Source organism: Marmota monax, unplaced genomic scaffold (assembly GCF_021218885.2).
Source record: "Marmota monax isolate L192 unplaced genomic scaffold, Marmota_monax_Labrador192_F-V1.1 WCK01_AAM20220418_F8-fsc00097, whole genome shotgun sequence".
In the NCBI taxonomy this organism is placed as follows: Eukaryota; Metazoa; Chordata; class Mammalia; order Rodentia; family Sciuridae; genus Marmota; species Marmota monax.
Window position 1 is genome coordinate 2,161,923 of NW_026694162.1, and position 23,669 is coordinate 2,185,591.

At 37.9% G+C, this 23,669-nt stretch overlaps 1 protein-coding gene across 2 annotated transcripts in view; it reads left to right on the forward strand.

Moving 5' to 3' along the window:
* Sema6a (semaphorin 6A) overlaps positions 1-23,669 on the forward strand; it is a 125,052-nt gene that overhangs the window by 91,472 nt on the left and 9,911 nt on the right. Inside the window, exons 16-18 of one of the 2 annotated variants that reach the window (XM_046465840.2) lie at positions 1,793-1,851; positions 4,380-4,400; positions 9,639-9,803. In XM_046465840.2, the coding sequence (XP_046321796.1) occupies positions 1,793-1,851; positions 4,380-4,400; positions 9,639-9,803 (245 nt within the window). The remainder of the gene's footprint in view (positions 1-1,792; positions 1,852-4,379; positions 4,401-9,638; positions 9,804-23,669) is intronic. The other variant, XM_046465842.2, reaches the window with a different exon arrangement.

Here is a 23,669-nt window from a genome sequence, read left to right on the forward strand (position 1 = left end):
CCAATAAAGCTTCCTCCTCTGCCAAAGAACAGTTGACCCTATTACTCGTTAGGCAGTCAATCAATTCTTGGCAATTCTCCAGTTAGTCAGCTAGGACAGTCTACCACGCCTGTGATTTTAGTGTTTAAAATTGCTAGTTTTAAATACTTAAATGGTATTGGCTAAGACCTTTCTTTTTATGTTTTGACCTCAGTAGATGTGAAATCCAAAATAATAGTTGGAAAAATATTCAATTCATCTTTGACAGGTTACAGCAACTCAAGTAAGGTGCCATATGGCAGTACAGGGCTTTCCTTCAACAAAGCTATCCCTCGAGCCTCCCCAGATCCAAAGGGCAAACAACCATTCTCACATAGCTCTGAGCCTCCTTTCCTATTTTAGAATAGCTAGACAAATTAATAGAAGGGCATAGCTGATGATCACCACCTGCATAATTTGAGGACAAGTATTCCCATAAACACATATAATGATAACTGTCAAATCTGACCTAGAAACTTGACTTAAGCAAGAAGTTGACTCACTATATATTATTAGAGCAGCTTTGCTAGTAGCAATGTTGTCATATTATAGAGTTAGAAATTTGTGTCTTTTCGTGAGATCTTCCAGGTAGAGGAGAAAGATCATAAAACCTGGGGAGGGAAGCTAAGAAATGACTTACCTTTTCTTGTGTATTCAACGTGTGAACAGAGATATAAAGATATATTATGAACTATTTTTAATCAACACCAGAACTCCAAAATAGTTCCTTTAAGGGCTGCATACATATTTCAATGACTGGCATTGCTCAAAACATGTGGAACTCTGCTTGGAGAGTCAGCTTCAGGGCCTGATGAATACTGGCTTTCATTACCACTAGAAATCTTTATCCTTTGAAGATGAATTTGATTTTTAATGCAGCAAAAGACATTAGAAACTAAACATGATGGATTATTAGATCAAGGTGTGACATTCAAAACAGTTTATATGGCTTACAAATAAACTCTGAAGGCAGTCACAATATAGAAATTTCAAGTGTATTATGGGAATAAGCCTTGTCCAAAAAAGGGCAGATTCCTTTGGCTGATACTAATGTGTTTTATTTTAAAAATCAAAATATTAGGTATTATTAAAATTGATTTTGTTAATGTCATATAGCTTGTACAACCCATCGGTGGCCTTAATGGACTTATAAGAACATGGAGCATGCATGGGTGTAGATTCCTGAGGACTAGGACAGGGCTGGCAGTGAGCAGAAATCCTAAATGGTCCTAGCACAATGCACCAACAGGTTTTGTTTCCACTCAGGCCCCACATATCCACTGGCCATTTGTACCTTTGAACACTTCAATATACAAGTTTCTGCTAGGCAAAGAAATAGAAAAAGGTCTCGGAAGGCAAGAATAATAGTGGAAGAGAAACTAGGGAAGAAAAGGCTCCTTTTTAAATTTATAGTCCTCTGCATTGCTTATATGAAGAGTGTTTTTTTTTAACATCTAAACTTTTTGAATGTTTAAGAAATGCTCAGGGAACTAGAAAAAGAATGTAAATAGTTTTACAAACTAATTAACTCCCTGAATAAGATCTGAATTAACTGCTTAAACCATGGATTCTCTTTGGAGATTCACATACGACTCATTTCTATAAACTTCAGAGATAAATTTTCAAGCTGTTATCTATTTCTTTTTTGCACCTGCCACTCGATTTATCAAACTGTGTTACTTTCTTTCATGAAACTTAACACTCATTCCTGAATCATGCTCAATTTATTTATTGTGTTTGTTTCTGTCTTTCTTTGTCTTCCTTTTTTTTAAAGACTGACTTTTGAGCAGGACATAGAGCGTGGCAATACAGATGGCCTGGGAGACTGTCACAGTAAGTAAAGCTTTTTAATCCATGTTCGTCTTTGAGTGAAGATGCTTTTATCACATGGCCTAGAAACATTATCCCACACATGGACTGAATGCAGCTGATGCCGAAACATGCATAAACAGAAATTGTCTTCTAAATATCAAGTAAAGAAAGTGGGGTGTGTAAAATCCAGTGTGGTCAATATTGTTGCTATAAATGCTGCCCCCCGGGGCTGGGGTTGTGGTTCAGCGGTAGAGTGCTCGCCTAGCACATGTGAGGCCCTGGGTTCGATCCTCAGCACCACATAAAAGTAAATAAATAAAACAAAGATATTGTGTCCATGTACAACTAAAAAAAATAAAAAATAAATGTTGACACACATTTTGTGGAACAAATTTACTCTAGAAGATATTAATTATATCAAAGCAGTAAGTTATGTCAGCATTTCCATTACAAAATGGCAGTTTTGTTGTTTTCTTTAAAAATGTGCTATTATACTGTTACTTTTAGCCAAATAATAATAAGATTGATCATTCTGCTCTAACTTTTTAATTGAGACTGTTATATCCTTTTTTGAACATATTGACTAACGAAAGTAATTATTTTTTAAAAATAGATTTATGTATATTACCATTTGTGGTAGAAAAAACTTTCAGAAATAACTCATAAGCACAAAGTGATTCAAAATATCATTTTTATAGGAATTAGCTTACTGTGCCAATCTCAGAGTCCTCTGTTATTAAATGGTAGCATTTTATTTATCTATGACAACTAGACAGAATTACATATAAATTACAGTAATAATAGTCCTGTCCTGTGTTGTTCTATGACCTGACTAATATCAATAGTCTCCTGAAAATGTTTTACTAATACTAATTTAAGGAATAATGCCAAGCTCTTAGAAAAATGTTTAGTTTACGATTTTTTTAAATGTTACATATGCTGAATTTCAAAACAACTTGCATTCACAATGGCACCAAAAATTATCTCCAAAGGGAATGAAACTGTATTACTTCTGATACTTGATTCTATAATGAAAATCTTGGAAATTATTCTAAGTCATATAGTCATGAGTATGAAAATTTCAGACTAACCTGTGGCCCAACTTTCTACCTTATGCTTTTTTACAGATCAGATATAATCAAATAAAGAGGACTAATCACAAATTCTTTGCCCTATATAATTTTTTGTTTACAAGGATGGTGCAAAAAAAAAATCCTTATGTGTCTTCATATGCACAGTTTACAAATTAAAATTAGCATAGGAGATAGTATCATCACCAAAATGTCTATGTCACATGCATATGTACCTTAGTGTGTAGTAGTGAGACAATATGAGGTTTGATCACTGGACCTTAATTATCTTAGTGCCTTATAGCTTAAGTTTTGGGGGAAACAGGTTTGGGGGTATATGTATGTTTAATTAACTCACTTTAGTGAACCATTTTCATATTTTTATGAACTGGTGATATAAGCATCTGTAGAAAGATAGCAGTGTAGTTTTGGATTAAATCAGAAAATACATTAAGAACGTAAAGATTGCTGTGCCTCTAGAAAGTGTCCACTGTATCAATAGTCTCACACCCATATCTGTGTTCTCAGGCAGAGGAAGCTAAGGAAACCTCTGTATACAGGATAGGGGAGACCCAATCCAGTGATTTGCTTTTTATTCCCAGGGTCATTTCAACAGTCAAGCCCCTACGCCTGCCTTTGTTCTTCCTAGTGCGTCCCTGACCTTGAACTCCCTTCCTGAGCACCTTCGGGGGCTCACTCAGGGCAAGAAATGAGCTGCACCTCCACCTGCCTGTCTTTCCCAAGGGCTTCTCTTCTCCCTGTGCTACTAGAACAGGAACTACTTGTATTAGACATACCTATTTATATATAGATGTTCAGAGAGGAGTTGGGCAATTGGTGCATGATGACTCTTTAAAAGGACCTTAAGAGGAAATGAGGAGATCATAAGGAGCCAGTGTCAGAGGCTGTGTAACACGCTGAGCAAACCAGTGATCTGACCCAAAAACAGCACACACACATACATATGTTGCTTAAAAAGTGTGTGGGTTTGATTTTTTGTTTTAATTTCCAAACTGAAATCCCTGCTGAGTTGAGAACATTGTGATACTGGACTCTTCTTTCTAGCATGGTCATGAGAATGAGAAGAGAAAATATAAAGAAAAGTTCTTTCTTTAAGCATGTGGTGCAGTTGCTTCATATTTTATTCACATGCATGTCATTACCAAAACGACATTAAGTAGGACCTGAATTCTCAGAATCACTTGTGATCACAGTGACCATTTCCTCTGCTGACTCTTGGTTTTTCGCTGCCTCCTGGCAGTAACTTTGAGGAAACTCACTTGATGGAAGAGATATGGATGTGTGAAATCAGACCTAGTATAAAGCACCTTAGGTTCTAAGCAGGAATTAAGAGCACTTACACAGTATCGGGCTTGTGTGTTGGCATAGTTCTGATTAGCTCATTCCCACTTATTATGTAAGTCACACTAAGCAGAGTGTGAAACATCAAGTAACCTCCTCCTCCCTTTTGTCTTTCAGATTCCTTCGTGGCACTGAATGGTAAGGAAGATATTACTGTCATAATTTAATATCAGTGGAAATCTATCTGAGAAATCCTATTTCACTAATCCTCTTGAGCATTTTCAAACCTTAGGTTTCTTTTTAATTAATTTTTTATCCTCATTATTTTTTATAGACATTTCAACTCTTCTACCAGATCATGAAATGTCTTACAACACAGTGTATGGTCAGTTTATTGATATATATATATACATAAATATTTTTTTTATTCTTTAAGTCACTTATACTGTGGTAGTTTATAGTTTCATTCCTAAACATCATGGACCAGATTCTTTGTTACTTCAGAGCCCCAATTCACTAAAAATTATTTATAGATTTCACTGTGCTTCAAAAACCACTCTGCTTATATGAGACAGTTGATGTGGGAGATTGAGTCCTAAATTTTTAATCCATATAACAAGAAATATGCCAACCTTTGGGAATTTGGTGAATATATTTAATGAGTTCTTGAGGGAAAAGAAACTGCTTTTGGACATAAGTATATCCAAGATAAAAGAATATTTCTTGTAACTAAAATAGACTATATAGCTCCTCAGCTGATAGAGAATACCATCCTGCAAAATGCTGGCTCTCAGAACTACCTTCCACAGGGGAAAATCTATACCAGGTATAGACACCAGGTTCTTATTAGGCAAAACTTTCCAATGTAGCATGAAATTGGTCATCAAAATTTAAGCTCACAAAAGTATGCATATTTAAACATATCTTCTTTCTTCAGAGAATATACAAGGAAGAGTGACGCAGTGGAAATGATATGCAAACAGGATTTATCCCATTGTTCTCAGACTGAAATACAGGAGCATTATATTAAACACAGCTACAAAGTCCATAAACAGAATATTCTGAACTCTTGGTGCAAAAAGTTGAGATGAAACCATTCCATTTAGATTTCTCAAATGTACCACCAAATATTTATTAAGTAAACAATCCATGTGTTTTTTAAAAATATCAAATGAAAAACATCTGTGCAATGGCAACTTTATGCTTTTGCATTTTAATGGTGACAAGAGTTCAGCTATTTATGGTTTGTATGCTTAAGATATGCAACAAAGGAATAGTGACAGGAGAGTATTTTAAATAAAGGGGTAGGTAATAAAATAGACTGGGACAATTAAGGCAAAGAAGGAAAAACAGAGGTAAGAAAGGAAAATAATGAGGACGTAAGATTCAAAGAAATGGTTGAAGATGGCTACAAATGTGTTCAATAGCTCCATGTAAATGTTCACTCCCTGGGTCTGATTAGCATAAATAAAAAGCCTCTTTGAAGTCTTAAAGATCATCTTATGAATTGGAGCTGTACAATATGGGAAAACGTGCCTGGTTTCTCCTGACCAGCCCGCTGTGAAGTGAGGCAGGATGGAGTAGGTGAGCCCACAGAATTCATCCACCTTTAACATTTTCTCATCTACAATTCAAACCAGAATATTGAACACTATAGACTCAAAAAAAAAATCACTCAGGAAGCACATGTCATCTAGCTTAGCCTTAAGCCTTCAAAAAGAAAACCAACTTAGCATTTGCTCTTTTCCAATATCATACTTTACAATCATTTCTGATAATTGAATAATCTTTATCAGATATTGAGAAATTCAGACCTTCAAACTAACTGAACCAGCAACCTCCCTAACATTCATCAGTTATCCTAAGACCAAATTTAACTCCCAGGCAATTTCTTATATAGATAGAATAATTAAACCATAAAATGCTCTCCATGAACAAAAATCACTCTTCAAGCTATGGCTTTCTCTCTTATTTCCTTTTCAAAGGAAAGGTACCTTTTAATTATTCCATATTAACACTTTAAAGGACAATGTCCATTCATCCTTATCTCTTGAACTGTGGTTTCTGTAATGAAACTAAAGATTCAGAATTTTCCTATCAGCTAATGATTCTGCCCATTTCAGGCTGAATATATTCAGTGTGAAGGCGTTAGGTGATTAATTGACCATTAAAATGAATGATGGTCTAGACAGGATGTACAAAAATACAGGAGACTTTTGAGACATATAAGCTATTATAAGAGATACCTATTTCAAAGTTAGTAAACCCAGAAGAGATTTAATTAACTCATCCAGCAAATATTTGGTATGTGCGAGGCAGTGGACTAGATGATATATTTGTAGCATCAGAGGAAAGATCAGATTGCTATTTTTATGAGCACAAATATAGACAAGAGAGTCAATCCCAAAGTCTAAAGTGCACCCAAGCTGTTTCTAGCTGTGTCCTTTGCATGTCCTGCATTCTGTGGCTAAGTGCAGACCCATACAGCAAACCCTAAACCACAACTGCCCATCTCAGGAAAAAGGATCATTTCAATAAACCATGCAAACTTTCTATTGGCAAAAATTGTAATGCAAACCAGTTACAAATACAAGTACCCCTTTTAGTGAATTGGGTCCTGATTTTTTTCCTTCTCTCTCCCTCTTTATTGATTTAGTGTCTCTTCTTTTATGTCTATTTGACTACAATCATTGTTAATAGGTTAGAGTAGTTCAAAGGGTCTCTAACCTCTAGAATCACAATGACTTGTAGATACAGAGAAACAATGTGATGTGCTCAACTTAACTTTTTAAATATATCTATTTCTTTGTGTTTTTGAAGTCATGTAGCGTAAGTTCTGTTGATTAAAATGTGACCTTTCTTATTGGACTAACAAGACAAAATTGTAGGTTATAAATCTATTGACATATAACACCATAGCCACAAATGATTGCCTATTTTTGTAGCACTATTTTGGTTACAAAGTCTCTTAGGCAATGCATAAGGATAATATAGCCTCTAAAATCAAATTATAAGAAGGAATATAAGTGATTTCCTTATAACTTTTTTTTTAGCTTGAGGATATAATAGCACATATCTTGATTCAAACTGAGGATTGCTGCCTAATATTTTAATGTGGTGATTCTAAAATTTTTGAGAATCAGGTATTGCTTTCCCTGATTGTTTAATTCACCACTAGCACGCATTCCTTATCCTCAAGCAAAAGTTTAAAAGATTATAGACCTCATGCAGTTCTGTTTTTTTTTTTTCTTTTGAATAAATCAGATACATTGTTTCTCTAGATTTACATATAGAAAATTGAGATGTGGTGGGTATTAGACTAACGCTTTAGTGATAGGAAGAAGAGGCTGATTTCTCACATTTGTGTAAAACATTTTCCTACCTAACTACCATCTGGTCCGCATTAATTTCCTCTCATAGCCATAGCTTTCCATTACCAATGAGTTTTCCATGTATTTGCAGCATATGGTCCAGGAAATCTTTCTACAGAGAATGTGTCCCTTAGGCATATATTTCCCCTAGATTACCATATTAAGAAATGTTCTCCCTAAACCATACTTATGGCATTACCATAAAATTGCCCCTTGAACACACTTAAATTGAAAGTGTTCAAAATGCATATCAATTCAGGTAAAAGAAATTCTTGCTACTTGGAGAGGAAGATTTTTCCTTCCTCCTTTTTCCTATCTCTCTACAAAACTGTTTCTAATTGTTTGCTTATACTGAGTGCTAAATTCTCTCTTAGGCTGGCCATATATTTTACTAAAACAGTCTTGAATTCAGGAGTGGAAAATAGAAGTTATGTTTTAGACCTCGATGTAAGCAAAGAGGAAATATAGGAAATTCCATGTTTCCCTTTCTCAGGCTGATTTCCCTGCCCCTGTTCTCTTATCAGTATTAGGAGATGAGATGTGAAACTCAGAAACATAAAAACAAAAAGTCTAGAAGCAAGCATTCCTTGAGTCTTAAATGCACATATTTTTAGCAGTGGGATATGAAGCAGACTATTTCAACAAAGCGGATGTTTGAAGCTGTGTGGGAGCCACACAAGTTCTGCATAGAAAGTGACTTCTTAAACATTACCAAAGCTTTATGGCAGTATTTAAGTGTGGTGTTTCCAGAGAAATCATCATAGCTTAGATGAGCCACTTGGCTTGCTTTACCCACGAAGCAAAATCCTAAAATTAAAAAAAAAAAAAAAAAAAAAAAATTTTTTTTTTAAATGTTTTCTGTAATTTGCAATATTATAGTCTCCCCGGACTCCAACATTCATAATAATTGTGGGGGGGAAATAGAATGCAATGCATTTATCATTATTATCTCTCTTTCAGTATTTATTTATCATGCATACAATGATCACATACAAGGCTAGAGGTTTGGGAGTTATTGTGAATCTGCCCTACTTTCTATCAAAGGCACCGATTACACATGCACAGTAGTTGTCCTGATGTCTTTTTAAAAACTGTTCCAAGAGACTGCTATAGGTAAAATGGTTTAATAAGCCAAAGACTCCAGTAGAAATTCACAGGGTGGTTATATTTCATTTCTACCAGACAGAATAGGTAGTAGGGTTTCTTTAAATCATTGTGACAGCTTAGATCAAAGCACCTGATAGAATCTGCATTCAATCTTGTGCAGTGATGGAGCGAGAGCCTACAGATGTGTTCACAGGAAATGTCCACTATATCTGCCGAAACTCCCTGCCTAGCCATTCTCCTGGCATTAGCCTATGGGAGGCTACTTTAAATCTCAAAATCTCTCTTTTTTCTGGTTTGAATCATTTCAATGAGACCTCAAAAACAACATCTCATAAATATAAGTCATGAAACTATGAAACCAACTTTATTGGAATAAAACACACAAGGCACAGCCATAATACATAACAATTGAGGCCTCCTTTCTAGTGAAAAAGAGGTGGAGGCAGATCCCTTTGGAAAGCAGGAACTCCTTCCAGAACAGGGAGTGCCTGTGAAGTTGAGCCCATGCTAAAGACAAGACATTCCATGCAGCCGGCATGGGAAGGGCTCAGGACAGTGGAGCTACTTGCGATAGAAAAGATACATCCACTAACACCATAAACCTGTCTCACCCATCATAGTGTCCCATGGTGGACACTTTCTGTCTTTAATGCTGCCCTGGGGATGACCAGAGAAGGGCCACTAACATTTCTTCAGCCTCTAGTTTCAGACACTGTGCTAGATACTTTGACCATTATGTCACTTTATCCTCCCAACATTGGGAGGTATCCTTATCCCCATGGTGTTCGAAGAGACACTAAGTGGTTCCTGGGGCTCACCCCCACCATTACCTCCATTAATCCTTGCCGTTTCTAGGGCCCTTTCCCCTCAGTCTCTCAGCCCACTCCTGGCCTCTGAGCAAAGGGAATGTGGGTCTCTCTGGTGATGTTTTCCCTAACTGTATTTGTGATAAAAACAGGGCACGCCAGTTCCCTCTTGCCCAGCACCACCACATCAGATGCAGCGGCTCAAGAGGGGTATGAGTCTAGGGGAGGAATTCCGGACTGGAAGGACCTGTTCGATTCACCTGACAGCACAGATCCTTTTGGGGCAGTGTCTTCCCATAATCACCAAGACAAGAAGGGTAAGGCCTTGGAAATGCCTCCTCCTTGGTGGGGAGAGTTGGGGGGGAAAGCGGGGAGGACTGTGTAACTGCTTCCAGCTAAGTCTAAACAGCATTTAGGAACCTCCAATGTACCACTACTGAAAACTTCTCAAAATTAAGACTGACAGTCCAACCTTCATATGAGGCTTGATCCTAAATTATTTCTGGACCAAAGAGAAACCACACAAAACAAATAACACTTCTCTGAGCTTCTTCCACCCAGAAGAGGTGTGGCCTGGCTCAAATCAGATGCTGGCTCCTGAGATCCCTTTCCACTCCTCTCAGTCACATGCTGTGATTTTTTTTTTTTGGACCCTCTCTCTTCCCACCATAATGTGATGGAATGTCGTGCGGACTTTGGCAAGTAAATGTAATCCAAGTAAAAGCCCATTAATCAGTGAATTGAGAAATAGCCAGACAAAGTCTTTTCTGGCTGGTAGCATCTCTCCCTCTCACATGGTGCTGAATTTGAATAGGGCCGTGGTCCTCAGACTACTGTAATTGCCCTCAGAGGACAACAGCTGAAACAAAAATATGTCATTTAATCAAGCAGAATTGCTATGCATTTAAAATGGAAAGGAAGCCATGCTAAATGAAAGGGACTCTACTGTGAACTGTCCTAAATTCTCCTTTGCTTTCTTTGCTCGACTGCGGACAGGAAATGTCATCTCTTTTTTCGCCATTTGCTGCTTCTGGTTACACATCCTACTTCAGTAGCAGCTGCAACCAAAGAGGCCTTTACTTGTCCAAAAAACAGTCTTGTAAATCAGAGGCTGAAAAGCCCAGTTATGTTGCTGAGCTGTTTTCCCCCATTCAGAATTGTTAACTTCTATATGTTTTCAAGAATTTCATGCAAACTGGGTGTGAGTTTTGAGGGCAGAGCAGCCCCCATGACCCCTGAAGACAGTCTCTGTCGTGTCCTCTCCCAGAGTTTTCTGCACACACATATCTCCATCTTTACTTCAATAGAATATTTCCTGAGCAGACCCATGCTGAAGTTTCATCATGCTTTTTGCTTTCCCTTTCCTGAGAGTGCTCTGTACTCTCCTGTCCTATTTCCGCAGCCAAAATGTAAAGATCAACCCAACCCCTTTTATCTTGCTCTTGAGCATGTCCCCTTCACTGATTTTATTATTCTTCTATAGACTTTCACTCTTAATATACCCTGCCTCAAATCTATTTAAAGGGAAAAAAAAGAGAGAGAAAGAAAGAAAAAGCAGGTTTTGTCTCACCAGCCTCTCTGTTCTTAACATCCCAAGAAAGCAACCAATGGAGGAGAAACTGCCTGACAGGCCACAAGCCCCAGCATGTGCCATTATTTGTGATGTGTGGCTCCAGACCTCAGATGTATTGGTCTTGGCTGTGTTCAAGAAGAGACAGCTTAGTAAAAATCACTTTGTTTTTGCCCACTGTGATTTTTTTTAGAAAAACAGTCTTTCCAGTAAAGTCCTAACTATGTCAACCAAATATCTAGCTGTTGGTTGCAGTAATTTACTCTTCACTGAGAGGGGTGGCATGGATTTTCTCCAATCGTTAACTCCCCAAAGGAATGGAGGTTCTCAAAGAGTCCAATTAACACTTTGACAGATTGTTTGAAAATTCGGCATTGTTCATTCTCTTGGGTCTTATTGTGAATATTGACAAAGCTGGAAGCAGGCTGCATATTGTCAAACAATGGTGGCAGAGGTGATTGCATGGGTGTTTAACATGATCACTGTTCTTGTGCTATTAACTCCTTGCCTTGCCCTGTCAAATTTGAGTTTGATTTTGACAATTGATGATATGTTTGATGGGGCAATGCCAATGAGTTTGTTAAGCAGAAATTTGAAAAAGATATAGCTGAGTGTTCCTTTTACCATGATTTTTTTTATGATTTTAATTTCCATTTTGCTCTGAATTATTTTTTTTTCTGTTTACCGTTCATGATTTATTTCAAGCTTTTGTTTTCGTTTTGCCAAGCACTATGTGGTATGACTTGGTGATGGCGTTACTCTGTTGGAAAAGTCTTGGTCCTTTTCTGACTCATTATGATGTCCCTTAACCTGAACCAATCTGTGACTCCCTTGCTTCTTTTCATTCCCTGACGTTGGTGCCTTAATGATGTCACACCCGTGTGCGCAGCATCTCCTGGGATGCGGGAGTTCCGTGGGTTTCCTTGATGGCCTTTTGATGGGTGTTCTTTTCACTGGGTCGATTGTCTCATGGGAATGTGACATTTGTGTGCTCCAGCTTTGGAAGCTAAATATACTCTGGAATTGTTCTAAAATATTCCTACATTTCCCTGCTAAGCAGAAAGTGTGTCTGCTGACCAACTAGCTGAGGAAGAGGCAAGTGTCCAATGCCCACTGAAAAAGAGCCAGTGAGCAAAATGAGTTCAACAGCTCTCGTCTGCAGATCTGTTGATGCCCCGGGCTGGTCCCCTTGTCTGCCCCAGTTCGTGCTCCAAACAGTTCTGCATTTCCAGAGTATGTTTGCTTGCCTTTTTCTTTCTTTTCCTTGCTGTGTCTTTCGTCTTAATTTAATTCCCGTGCGTCCTTCTCATTCTGTCCAAGCACTGCTCGAACCTTGCCGTCTAACCCCCTTCTGCTACCATTGTTCTTAGCCTCCCCCTTTCACAGTAATAGGCCCAAAGCCCCCTGCCCTCTATGGAACATTCCAAGGCTCTTTCCTTCTAAACTGGGATCAGCATTTGGAAGCTGTACGTATATATAGTTCTCACTAACAAAGTGTAGGAGGAGACCTGCAAAGCATACAGAAGCATTATCATAGAAAAATGAAGTAATTTTCTCTCTCAGTAACTGGCCTTGCCCTTCATTACCCTACTGGCCTTGTCTAATTTCTCTTGTCCTTGCTGCTTTTCTTTAAAATTGCCTGATATCTTTCAAGCCCTGGATTCATTAGTAAAAAAACACAGTCGACCGCTCTGTTTTTATCTCTGGGTCCCTCGATGTCTGGAGCCTCCAGAGCCAGCCCTTTAATCACCAAGCTGATAAATTAGATGCAGCCCTGACTACTTCTTTCCTGGTTTGGCCACATCTAAAAATATATATTATTTATTCATCCAATAACTATTAAGGTGGTAATGGGTAGTTACATAGGGGCTCTAATTACATGTAAATAAGAAAGAAAACCCCATTTATTTTTAGATCTGGCTTATTCCCCACCTAACAGCAAAAGAAATAAGAGCTTCTTTTTTTAGGTTAAACAATCCTGAGAGTGAATAGCCACTCCTGTGCCTCTTGTTTCTTACCAAAAGTAACAATGTCATAAAACTGATTTCCAAGAAGACTGCAAGACTGGGGAGGAAGTTAGCCTGGTACAAAGTTGCTAGGACTGCTGTGTAGCAGAAATGTAAAATCTAAACCCCAACTACTGCCATTAGGACACAGCACAAATCCTGAATGGAAGAGAAGCCCATATTTCTGATTTTGTTTTATAGCGTTCTTGTGTGCTCTCAGAAAGTAGATGAAATAGTAAATATAGAAAAAGGAGTTCTCATTTGATGAAAAATGCCAGAATTGTATGCTTATATAATTTAGGGAATCTTTAAAGTGAAGTATTATCACATAATTATATTTGGGTAAAAGATACGGCCATTATAAATAAGGAAAGCATGGAGAAACAGAATTTGAGTTTGAGGTGACATGAATAATTTAAACCAAAATGTAAATGTTGACTATGTTTTAATCGATGTGCAAGCTGTTTGTGTAAGCAATTTGTAGTTGGGAAAATAATATTCCAGTAAGATTCATAAAGTCTGTAAAGGATGATGAGCACGCTTAGTTATTGTATGAATCACAGAGTTTATCAACAATCCTCTCTATAGGTAATTACTTACTCCTTTCACGTACAGTGGCCTGTGACTGTCTTGCCTCAGTGGTAAGTGCAGCTCCAGACTTCATGATTTAGGGGCTCAGGGACAGCATGGTCTTCAGGAATACTGAATCATGTGGTAGAACTTTTTACCTTTTGTGGTTCTCTTTCAGTGTGCTTGATTAGGTCAAGGAATAAGTCTCAGTTTGGTCCTTGATCATTAACAGCTCCCTAAACTTGCCACCACCCCTGTTTGACAAAGAGAGTATGGGCTTTAGACTGCTGCTATATCTTAGAGCTGGATCCAGCTGGAATTAACATTGTTTCACTTTCAGTTAATTCTATTTTTATAGTTACCCTCTATCTATGAAAAATGACACGTGTTTCCATTTATGTCAGTGTTGTAAAGTTTCCATTTGAAATACATTTTAAAGACGATTTAAATACTAAGTACATAGTAATGCAGGAGGTAGTAGAGAAATAAAATCTTAAGTAAATAATTTGGTATGTAAGGCTCATTGGCGTGGTTAACCTTGTACAATTAGCAATTCACTGAGTAAAGTTTAGGTATCTCTGGTCTAAAGCAATTAAAAGGATCTCGTGAAGATTAAACTACTACCAAGATCAGGAGACTGAGGCAGGAGGATCACAAGTTCAAGCCCAGTCTGGGCAATTTAGTGAGACCCTGTCCCAAAAGAAAAAGTAAAAAGGGCTAGGAATGTAGCTTAGTAGTAGAGCACCTCTGGGTTCAATCCCCAGTAGCAAAAAAAAAAAAGCAACAAAAGCAACAGCTGAGCATAGTGGTGCATGCCTGTAATCCCAGAGATTTGGGAGGCTGAGGCAGCAGATTACAAATTGAGGCTAGCCTCAACAATGTAGCAAGGCCTTATCTCAAAATTAAGAAGGAGTGGGGATGTAACTCAGGGGTAAAGTACCCCTGGGTTCAATCCCCTGTACCCTACCCTACCCGCAACACACACACAAAGAACTACTATCAAGAACTTTCCTTCTGACGCTCGGAAGGATGACAGTCAATGACCCCAACCCTCTGTTGGTTGGGCACTGCAAAGCCAAGCATATGCATGCATCAGTCTGAGTGTTGAGATTACATCATCCTGTGCTCTTCGGATTCCTTTTCAACCTTCCGAGCTTTGTGATTGGGTATGGGAAGTTTGGTCAAGTAGGAATTTAAAGAAAAGTGGATTCAGACTAAAAAGAAATTAGCCACTCTAGGCTTGTTAAGCATCTGGCAATTTTTTTTTTCTCCATTCCCATAGTGAGCACCCTAGTGTAGGCTGCAGCTAGTAATTACTTAAATTGTAGAAGCTTACCTGCAGCATCTCTGCATCCCAGATACTTTTCTGGTATCTATAAGGACTCTAGTACTATAGTTTTTCCCTCACTTGACATACCTTACTCTTTGCCCTTCTTTTCCTTTTCTACCATTCACTCTTTACCTATGCTGAATTCCAAACACTCAGAGTGATCTTTGTTCATGAACAGACAGAGATCAGCTCATGAGTGCACATAGTTAATAATAGACTGGAGTCTGATTACTCTTGCATTGTAACACCCTCCAATGCCTAAAATCTACAGCATTGGGATTCTAAAGTTCCCAGTTCTCCCAATGAGGAAGATAATTTCTTGGCTCCTGTCAAATCATATATAAGTGATTATATGTACAGAGAAATTTATTCCTGATGACAGTAATATGGAAAGGAAAATAGGCGTTCTTCTTTTCCTAACCTAAACTTGGACTGAATTTTTCCTGCTATTTCTTCAGTAACATTGCTGTAGCAAAAAAAAAATGTTTTCTGTAGTGTCTCAAGCAAAATTTATCACTCATTTTGTAGTGCAATTTCGATGTCAATGAGAAGTTTGGGGCTATCATAGAAACAGACATGGTTCCTGTCCAAGAAATATCAAACTGCCAGACAGACAAAACACAAGTAGACACAAAAGCAGAGAAAAAAAAAATATGCTTTATGGTCACTACTGTCTTTGTGAACAGAGAGAGAACATACACAACAGACTTTAGAAAAAGATACTGGACAACTAAAGGCAACTTGGCAGGACAGAGCAAGGACACGACCCTCTGAAACCATTTTTCAGCTCCTTCTCTTTGGTCTTTTCCTTCCGTACCAATATTATAGCAATAATATATCTCTAGGAAAAGAAGGCAAGGAAAATGAGGGATGTTGGGTGCAGGATTCATGTTTAAAATTTTTCAGGAATGCTGCTGGCCAACTCTGACTTTATTTTTAAAAATAGGTCAAGCTTTACTTCAAAAAAACAAAACACTAGGCTCACACTGATTTGCATAGCTTTTACCAGTGAGGCATAGTATGGCAGCCATTCTTTTAGATTTAAGGTAGAGCAAGACAGTCTTCAGGAGACTTGAGAGAAAGAGTTCAGTCTTATGGGGAGTCCTCTGAAAGGGCAAGGTCTCTTACTTCCATTGAACAATTGGAAAATAATGGAATCAGGGAGAAAAGAAACATATATGGTCAGAGGCAAGGAACACTAAGAGGAGGAATAGATGGTTGATATTCCAAGAACCTTTTTGAATTAGAGTTCATTTATTTGTTTTGAGGACATTAGGAAAGGCATCATGCAAAGTTCATAAGAAATCTGGTATACGGTGGTGCTGCTGTTGTTGGTAATGAAACATTAGAGATTCTTAAAATTTAGTGTTAGTTTTTTTATTTGTAAATTGTGCTATGCCAGTCCTGTAAAGATTCAATATTGTTTTTATAACTCAAACTACTTTAACCAACTAAAGGTTTGAATGCCTATAAAGAATGTTTATGGCTGTAATCCCAGCATCTTGGGAGGCTGAGACAGGAGGATCATGAGTTCAAAGCCAGCCTCAGCAATTTAGCAAGGCCTTAAGTAAATTAGGGAGACCCTGTCTCAAAATATAGAAAAGGCTGGGGATGTGTGTCAACAGCTAAGTGCCCATGGGTTAGATCCCTGGTACCAAAATAAATAAATAAATAAATAAATAAATAAATAAAAATAAATGTTGTGGGAATCATGAGAAACACACTGTGGGGAAATAGAAGAGTAGGGTTGTTGCACAAAATATAATGTGCCCACTTATTTGAACTTCAGATGCATCTGAATACTGTTTTTAAACATTTATTTATTTATTTATATTTGAGAGAGAGTTTTAACATTTATTTTTTTAGTTTTCGGCGGACACAACATCTTTGTTGGTATGTGGTGCTCAGGATCGAACCCAGGCCGCACGCATGCCAGGCGAGCGCGCTACCGCTTGAGCCACATCCCCAGCCCATTTTTAAATATTTAGATAAAACTAAATAGTTTTACTGTAAGCATATCCCAAATATTGCATAGGACATACTATTCTCTGAAACATTACTGTTTATATCTGAAGCTTAAATTTAACCTAGTATCCTATATATTTTTTGCTCTATTAATCCCATTAAAGAGGTTGCAGGTAACTTATTCAGTGAAGCTATAGAAGACATAGTCTTTAGATGATATTGGCCCTTTAACTCTTGGAAATCTACAGTAACCCAAATCAGAGTTTGAGTAAAAAAATAAATTATTCACATTTAATTTCAGAAATGATTACTCAAAGTTACATATGTGTTTGTACTGTGATAAAGAGTAATTTAAAAGATTATCACTGAAATCAAGTTTTCAAATGACACTTTTAAGTGAGGAAAGCTCAGAAAAAAAAAAAAAAAATTGTTCCTGAACAGGAGCTCCATTAAAAACAATTGATTCTTTAATTTTCTTTAACCTCAAGTTTTCTTCAACATGCATTTTTGGTCTCTTTCAGAAAGTACCAGAAAATAGTAGTGATATTGATAACCCTATTCACAAGGAAAGCTGTACAAAATCCTTTCCTTTTTTTCTTCACTCATTCAACAGACATTCAGCAAACACATACTAGACATGAACATGATGTTGAGTATTACAGAAGATACAGTTTTGAATTCAACATAAGCCTGCCCTCAGGTAGCTTGCAGTCAGCCTAGCAAGGGAGGTGCACAGGTGGTCTGCCTAACTGGGGCAGAAAGATTCTTGAGAGAAAAGTGAAGGAGAGAAGGGAGAGCAGAGCCCTGAGGGAGTCAAGGGAGTGACTGATGGGGTTGGGTGGGACACCAAGCACTGAAGGAAAGATGGATTTCAGGAGCAGGGGAAGGGGAGGACATTCCATGGCAAATAAATTTCATGATCAAGACAAAAAGCTGTAAAAGTACAACATGAGATGATAAAGGGGAAAGTGGTATGGGGTGACCATAGTGATAAAGTAAACAGAGGGCTGGAGTGGGGGCTGAGATTGAAATGGTCATCTTAGTGCCATGCTTTGGCTTTAGCTACAGGCAGTGGGGGATAGGATGATAGGTGGTGGGAAGAGGGACCCGAGGGCGGGGGGGGAGGAAGGAAAGGACAAAAGTAGAGAGATTGATAGGTGATATATAGTAAATTGACTATGTAATTATATGAGGTTATTAATTACATATACACCATGAATTTGGGAAGAGGAACTTTGCATCAATTTAGAATCTACAGTGTCTCTTACTACGTATCCCTGACATATTTTCCTGGTAGATGCTTTTTTGCCAAACTAAGAACTTTCTTCCAGGTAAAGTCCCCCAAGGCAAGCTAAATTCCAAACAAGGGCTTTCTCTGTCATTTTGGTTAAAACATTGGGGTGCATGGCTTATAACAGACATTTTATTAAGGACAGATTTTGAAATTAGAGGAGGCGGAGAAAGAAATGAGAATGTAATCCAGGGTACTACCCTATATTTTTTACTATATTATTTCTTTGTCACCTCCCAGGAAAATATTTGTGGCCTATGGCTTTTCTTTAAAGGACTGAAGAAAACAGCATGGTAAACAGGTCAGGTGCTGGTCCTCAAATAGACCAAGTGGCACTTCCCCCCACCCCGTGTGAGTGTGTGCCAGGGAGGAGGGTGAGAACCCAGAAACCCCAGAGGAGGGCTGTAATCATTCTTTCACTACTACAGGCATGGATGTAGATTTGATTTAATTAATTTTGTATCCTCTTGACAACTTGCTGAATTTATCTAAGGTCTTGATGAGATTATTGTGGAAAGGGTAGAAGGAAAAAAAAAACTTAAATGTCAGCCATGTAGAAAGCTGTTTTATCTCCTTGCCTGCCTGAATCTGCACACCAATATTTGAATTTTCTAGAGATAACCACTAAACCATTTTTTTTCTCACCTACTATCCACTTTCTCAAAAAATGGAGATCTTAAATTATGATTATGGAGACTTGAACTTTTGCTTTTAATAGCAATTTAAACCTTAGGGTATTAAAAAAAAAAGTAAATTCATCTTCTACGGGTGCTTCTTACCTTTAACCTACAGCTACTCTTTGAAGCCCTATCTTTCTTGACATGAAACTTTACCCCCACCCTTTTCCTTCAGTTTTCTTTCTTCTTTTTTTTTCCCATTCTCTCCCATCTTTTGTACAAAAACACACACAATGACAGAGTTTTCTGACAGCTTAATGGAACTTTCAAGGACTATAGGGACTAGGTTAGGCATGATCTTATTAACGGAACATCTGGAGTCATTACAGACTTCCTCTTTAATTGACTCAACTGCACTGTGTTCATCTAGATTCTGTTTTGTCCTAACAATAAAACTGTGAAGAATCAATTTATAGTTTGGATCCTGCGCAATAATAGAAAAAATAATATTAGCTTTGTCTCCAAACTTTATGATAACCTGGTTTCGTGACGTTTGTTTGTTTTAAGGTTAGAAGTATGATTTTGCAAACCTCATTGTTTCATAGATAAGCTAGTCTACACAGGGCAAAGTAGTAGAAACCAGGTAATTTCCTGAGGGTAATTTCTCTTTTCTTAACATTACTCATGAGAATGACCTCACACTCTATAGGACTTGCGCAGAATACATAATGCATGTCACTGCCCTACAGAAAAGAAGGCTGAAAAACCTGTGTTCACTTGTTGGTCCTAGAGAGATACAGGCTATGTGAATAATAGGTAAACCCCTGCAAAAATGTATGGGCTACTGGGGGGACTGAAAGGAGCCACAGGAACCTCATCATATGTAAATCTCTTAGCACTTTAAATCTCAAAAGGCCCTGAAGTAAACTAATGAAATGTAGTTGTTTATACTCAAATATACTGGGGGCACAGTAGATGGGATCCTAATCAGTGCCAGAGTCAATTATAGGCAATGTGAAGGTTTGTCATCTTTAATATTTCTTAAGTTCTTGTAAGTCCATAGCTTGGGAACTATCTTTGTAAAGTGATCCATTTTTAATGGGGTAATATAAATTCTCCCACTCCAATTATTTTTAAATTTTATATTTTTAAAAGGATGCTTTTCTTTTCAAACAAACATCCACGTTTACTCTTACTGAAGTCAGATGCAGTGATTATGAGCTGTATAAAAATAATGGAAGTTCAGTTTAGACAGTCATTGGCAATGCTTTATTAGGAGGGGAAATGGTGTCGAAATTTATAGGACTGCAAACTGCATTATGCCTGACCTTTTGGACATATTAAAGCATGTCATTTCCAGTCCTGTAGCCTCTTGCTATTCATAAATAATAGATAACACTGGACACAATCACCTGACATTTGTTAAGGTAATAAATATACCCTAAGTGCAGAAGGGTCTTGCACTCCAGGATTTAAAAGCACACGATGGAAATTTTATGTAACTTAAAATGTCTTATGTAATTCTACGGATTTGCACATTCAGTTCAGCTCAGCATATCAGGAGGTGCTGAGCTCCATTGAGCACACTGTTGTGCTAAGCATTTTTATTATTGTAAAGCAAGACCTTAATATGGGCAAATGAAACATGAGCTCAGGTCCCTCTTTTCAGTGCAGGAACATAAAGCAAAGCCTTCTTGAGTTTCCTTTCTCTTGTCCTGCCATGCAGATGTTGAGGAAGAGTTTTGGCATCCCCTGATCCATTCTCAGTGTCACTTGATGGCCATGAGTTGAGTTTTAAGGGTCTGATTTTGAGGACATTGGATGAGGGTCTACGAAGGAGCTACTTTGTCCTATGGCTCCATCAGGTGTTCTGCCTCTTCTGCCCCTGGGTCCAGTCATGACCAGACAGACCTCTGCGGTCCCAGGTACTCCTGATGCTCACCATAAACAGAGATGGAGCATCAAAAATTCCTCCTTATGTCTTCATGCCAGAGTAGAGACTCCAGGCATTTTTTCATCAGCCTCCATTGCTAGCAAATTTGGTAGATTGATACTGCAGGAGTAGTACAGCATTTTAGGTTCTAAATCACACTTTTGTCAAATACCAAGGGAAAGTGTAAAGGATTTGAACAAAATAACAATTTTGTGTTCTTTATCAGAGCATGGCAACCTTAGTAAAGAAATTATACATGTGATCCACTGAAGACTCATGCTTTGAACATCAAGAAGATTTTGTGCATTTACTTCTTATATATTTTACAAATCATTTTGGAAGTCTGGCTAACCACTGGCTCAGTGGTGTCTGATGTAGAATTTTAGAGCTAAACACCCAGATGTTTTCTAGAATATCATTGATGTCATTTAGGACAGTGCCTCTCAAACTTTAGTGAACATAAGAATCATCCAGAGGGCTGGGGATGTGGCTCAAGCGGTAGCGCTCTCGCCTAGCATGTGTGCGGCCCGGGTTCGATCCTCAGCACCACATACAAACAAAGATGTTGTGTCCGCCGAAAACTAAAAAAATAAATATTAAAAATTCTCTCTCTCTCTCTCTCTCTCTCTTAAAAAAGAAAAAGAAAAAAGAATCATCCAGAGAGCTGTTTAAACACAGCTTTCTGGGGCCAGCCCAGAGACTGTAGGCAAAAAAGTGGAGTAGGACCTAAGGATTTATTTATAACAAGTTCCAGGTAAGACTAAGACTGAGCAGTACTGGGACTCAAGATGCTTTTCAAGTTGCTCACTAGCCAAGATTTTGTTGTATTTTTATTTACTTTTATTTGTATTTTTTAATCTTTATTTTTCTACTCTTGATTAACACAATTGAGCCCTACCAAAATAAGTGCCTTAAAATAGTCTATCTTGGATCCCACAGAAGGCAGCCAACTTGTCAGAACTTCTAGAAATCCTGTCATTGTGTTATTAATTGAACACTAACACATTTCCTGCACAATGCCAACTGCTTTATATATTTTCATTTATTTAGCCTGTTTTATTCTTCTAACAATGCTCATCTCATAGCACTACTGGGGCTTAGAGATTGAGTGACATGCCCAAGGTCACACAGCTAATTATTTGTAAAGCCAAGATGAAAATCCAGGTCTTTATGACTTCATAGTTTATGTCCTTAACCAATAACACCCAGCCTCATCCTGACCCAGATCCTAAGAACTCTATTCCTAGCAAGTTTAACAGTTTCCAGAATATTAGAACAGACCTCTTTCCTCATATTTATTTTACCTTGCTTTGTAGAGAAAAATCAAAGCACTGCAAATACTCCAAACAATGTATTATCTGAATTTCAGGTTTTGTTTTTTTTTTTTAAGAAGAACCACTCCCCATTGTGTAGCTTTGATGCCCTGTGAGAGAGCAAAGGAAGAAGATGGGACCAGGAAGTTGGAAAATAGAAATGCTTTGTCTAGTTTCAGAAAGAACACAGATGTTAGGTTTCCGGTCATATTTAGAAAGAAAGCCTCAGAATAGGAAAATAAACCTTGAAAATTCTGCAAAAACTTTGCCAAACTAAAACAATTCTTACCAAAAAAGAAAAGAAATGCAGGGCTTGAGTTTATTTCATGAAAATAGAAAGGAGACTGGTAGAGTAGAGAAGGGGACCAGCAAGGGGGGAAAGGAGGTAATGGGGAACAAAACTGATCAAACTGTATTGCTGTATTGTATGCATGTATGAATATGTAACAACTAATCCCACTGTTATGTCTAATTATAATGACCAATAAAAATTTTAAATTTTAATTTTAAAAATTACCATAAAATAAATAAAATGCACTTAAGAAATTAAAAAAATAGTTTTGGGCTTGTATAGGGTCAATAACAATTCTAAAACAGAACTACATACCAACATTCCTGGGCATGGCTTTTAAAAATTATCCTGATATGATCTTGTTACGGACATCAATCCATGCTCTGGGTGAGGAAGGTGTCTTCCCATTGGCAACGCCAAGTCTAGCAGTGCAGCTGAAGGATGTCAGTGAATAGAGCACAAGGGGGAAATGAAGCTGTTTCTTCTTTTTTTCCTTTCTTTCTTTTTTTTTTTTTAAGTGAAGTTCAAGGAGTTTCATGCTCACTCTCCCTTCTCTCCCTGGGATATCATCCCAACCAAAAAATGTATCAATTTCAGAGGTGATAGAAGTGGAAGTGGGGCTCACCCACAGTCAATCACTGTAAGCATTATTTCAATATGTGAGCTTTAAAATTGCTTCTGAACTGAGGATATTAAATGGCCAGGAAGCTGCCTCTACTTTGGCATAGACACTAGCCTTATACCATGCCCCTCCCAGTACCTAATCTTCAGCTGCCAGGAAAACCAAAAAGAAATTAAAAAAATAAGAGGAAAAGGAAAGTTTGAGTTATAAACTCTAAGCCCATTTCCATGGCTGCTGGCGGTTCAGTTTATTCCTAAGCCATCTGGTTCCCATTATGCCGTAAGACAAGAAGACTCCCTTGAAGGCTGCTTCCTGCCGAGATAACCACAGAGTGCTCCCATTTCGCTTTCCGTGTGGTCATCTCGATTGGCTAGGGTGTGGTGTGGAGAATAAATTGTCTCCAGTTGGGGTTTTTCCCTATTTGTTTTCTTCTCTCCTTAATGGGGCTCACAGTGGGCCCTGTGTGGTTAGCCTGGTGATGTTTGGCTCCTGATTAGTTCATTCATTCTGATCGCCTTGCAGGATTGTGAGTCTGGCATTTCATTGCAATAAGATTTTCAAACAAGAAAAATTGGGTTGTTAGATTCCATTCACCCAACTTGTTATGAGGATTTCAAGGAAATTGCAGGCTTGTCTTACTATAAAGCAGAATCAAGAGTCTATTTTAGGGGATC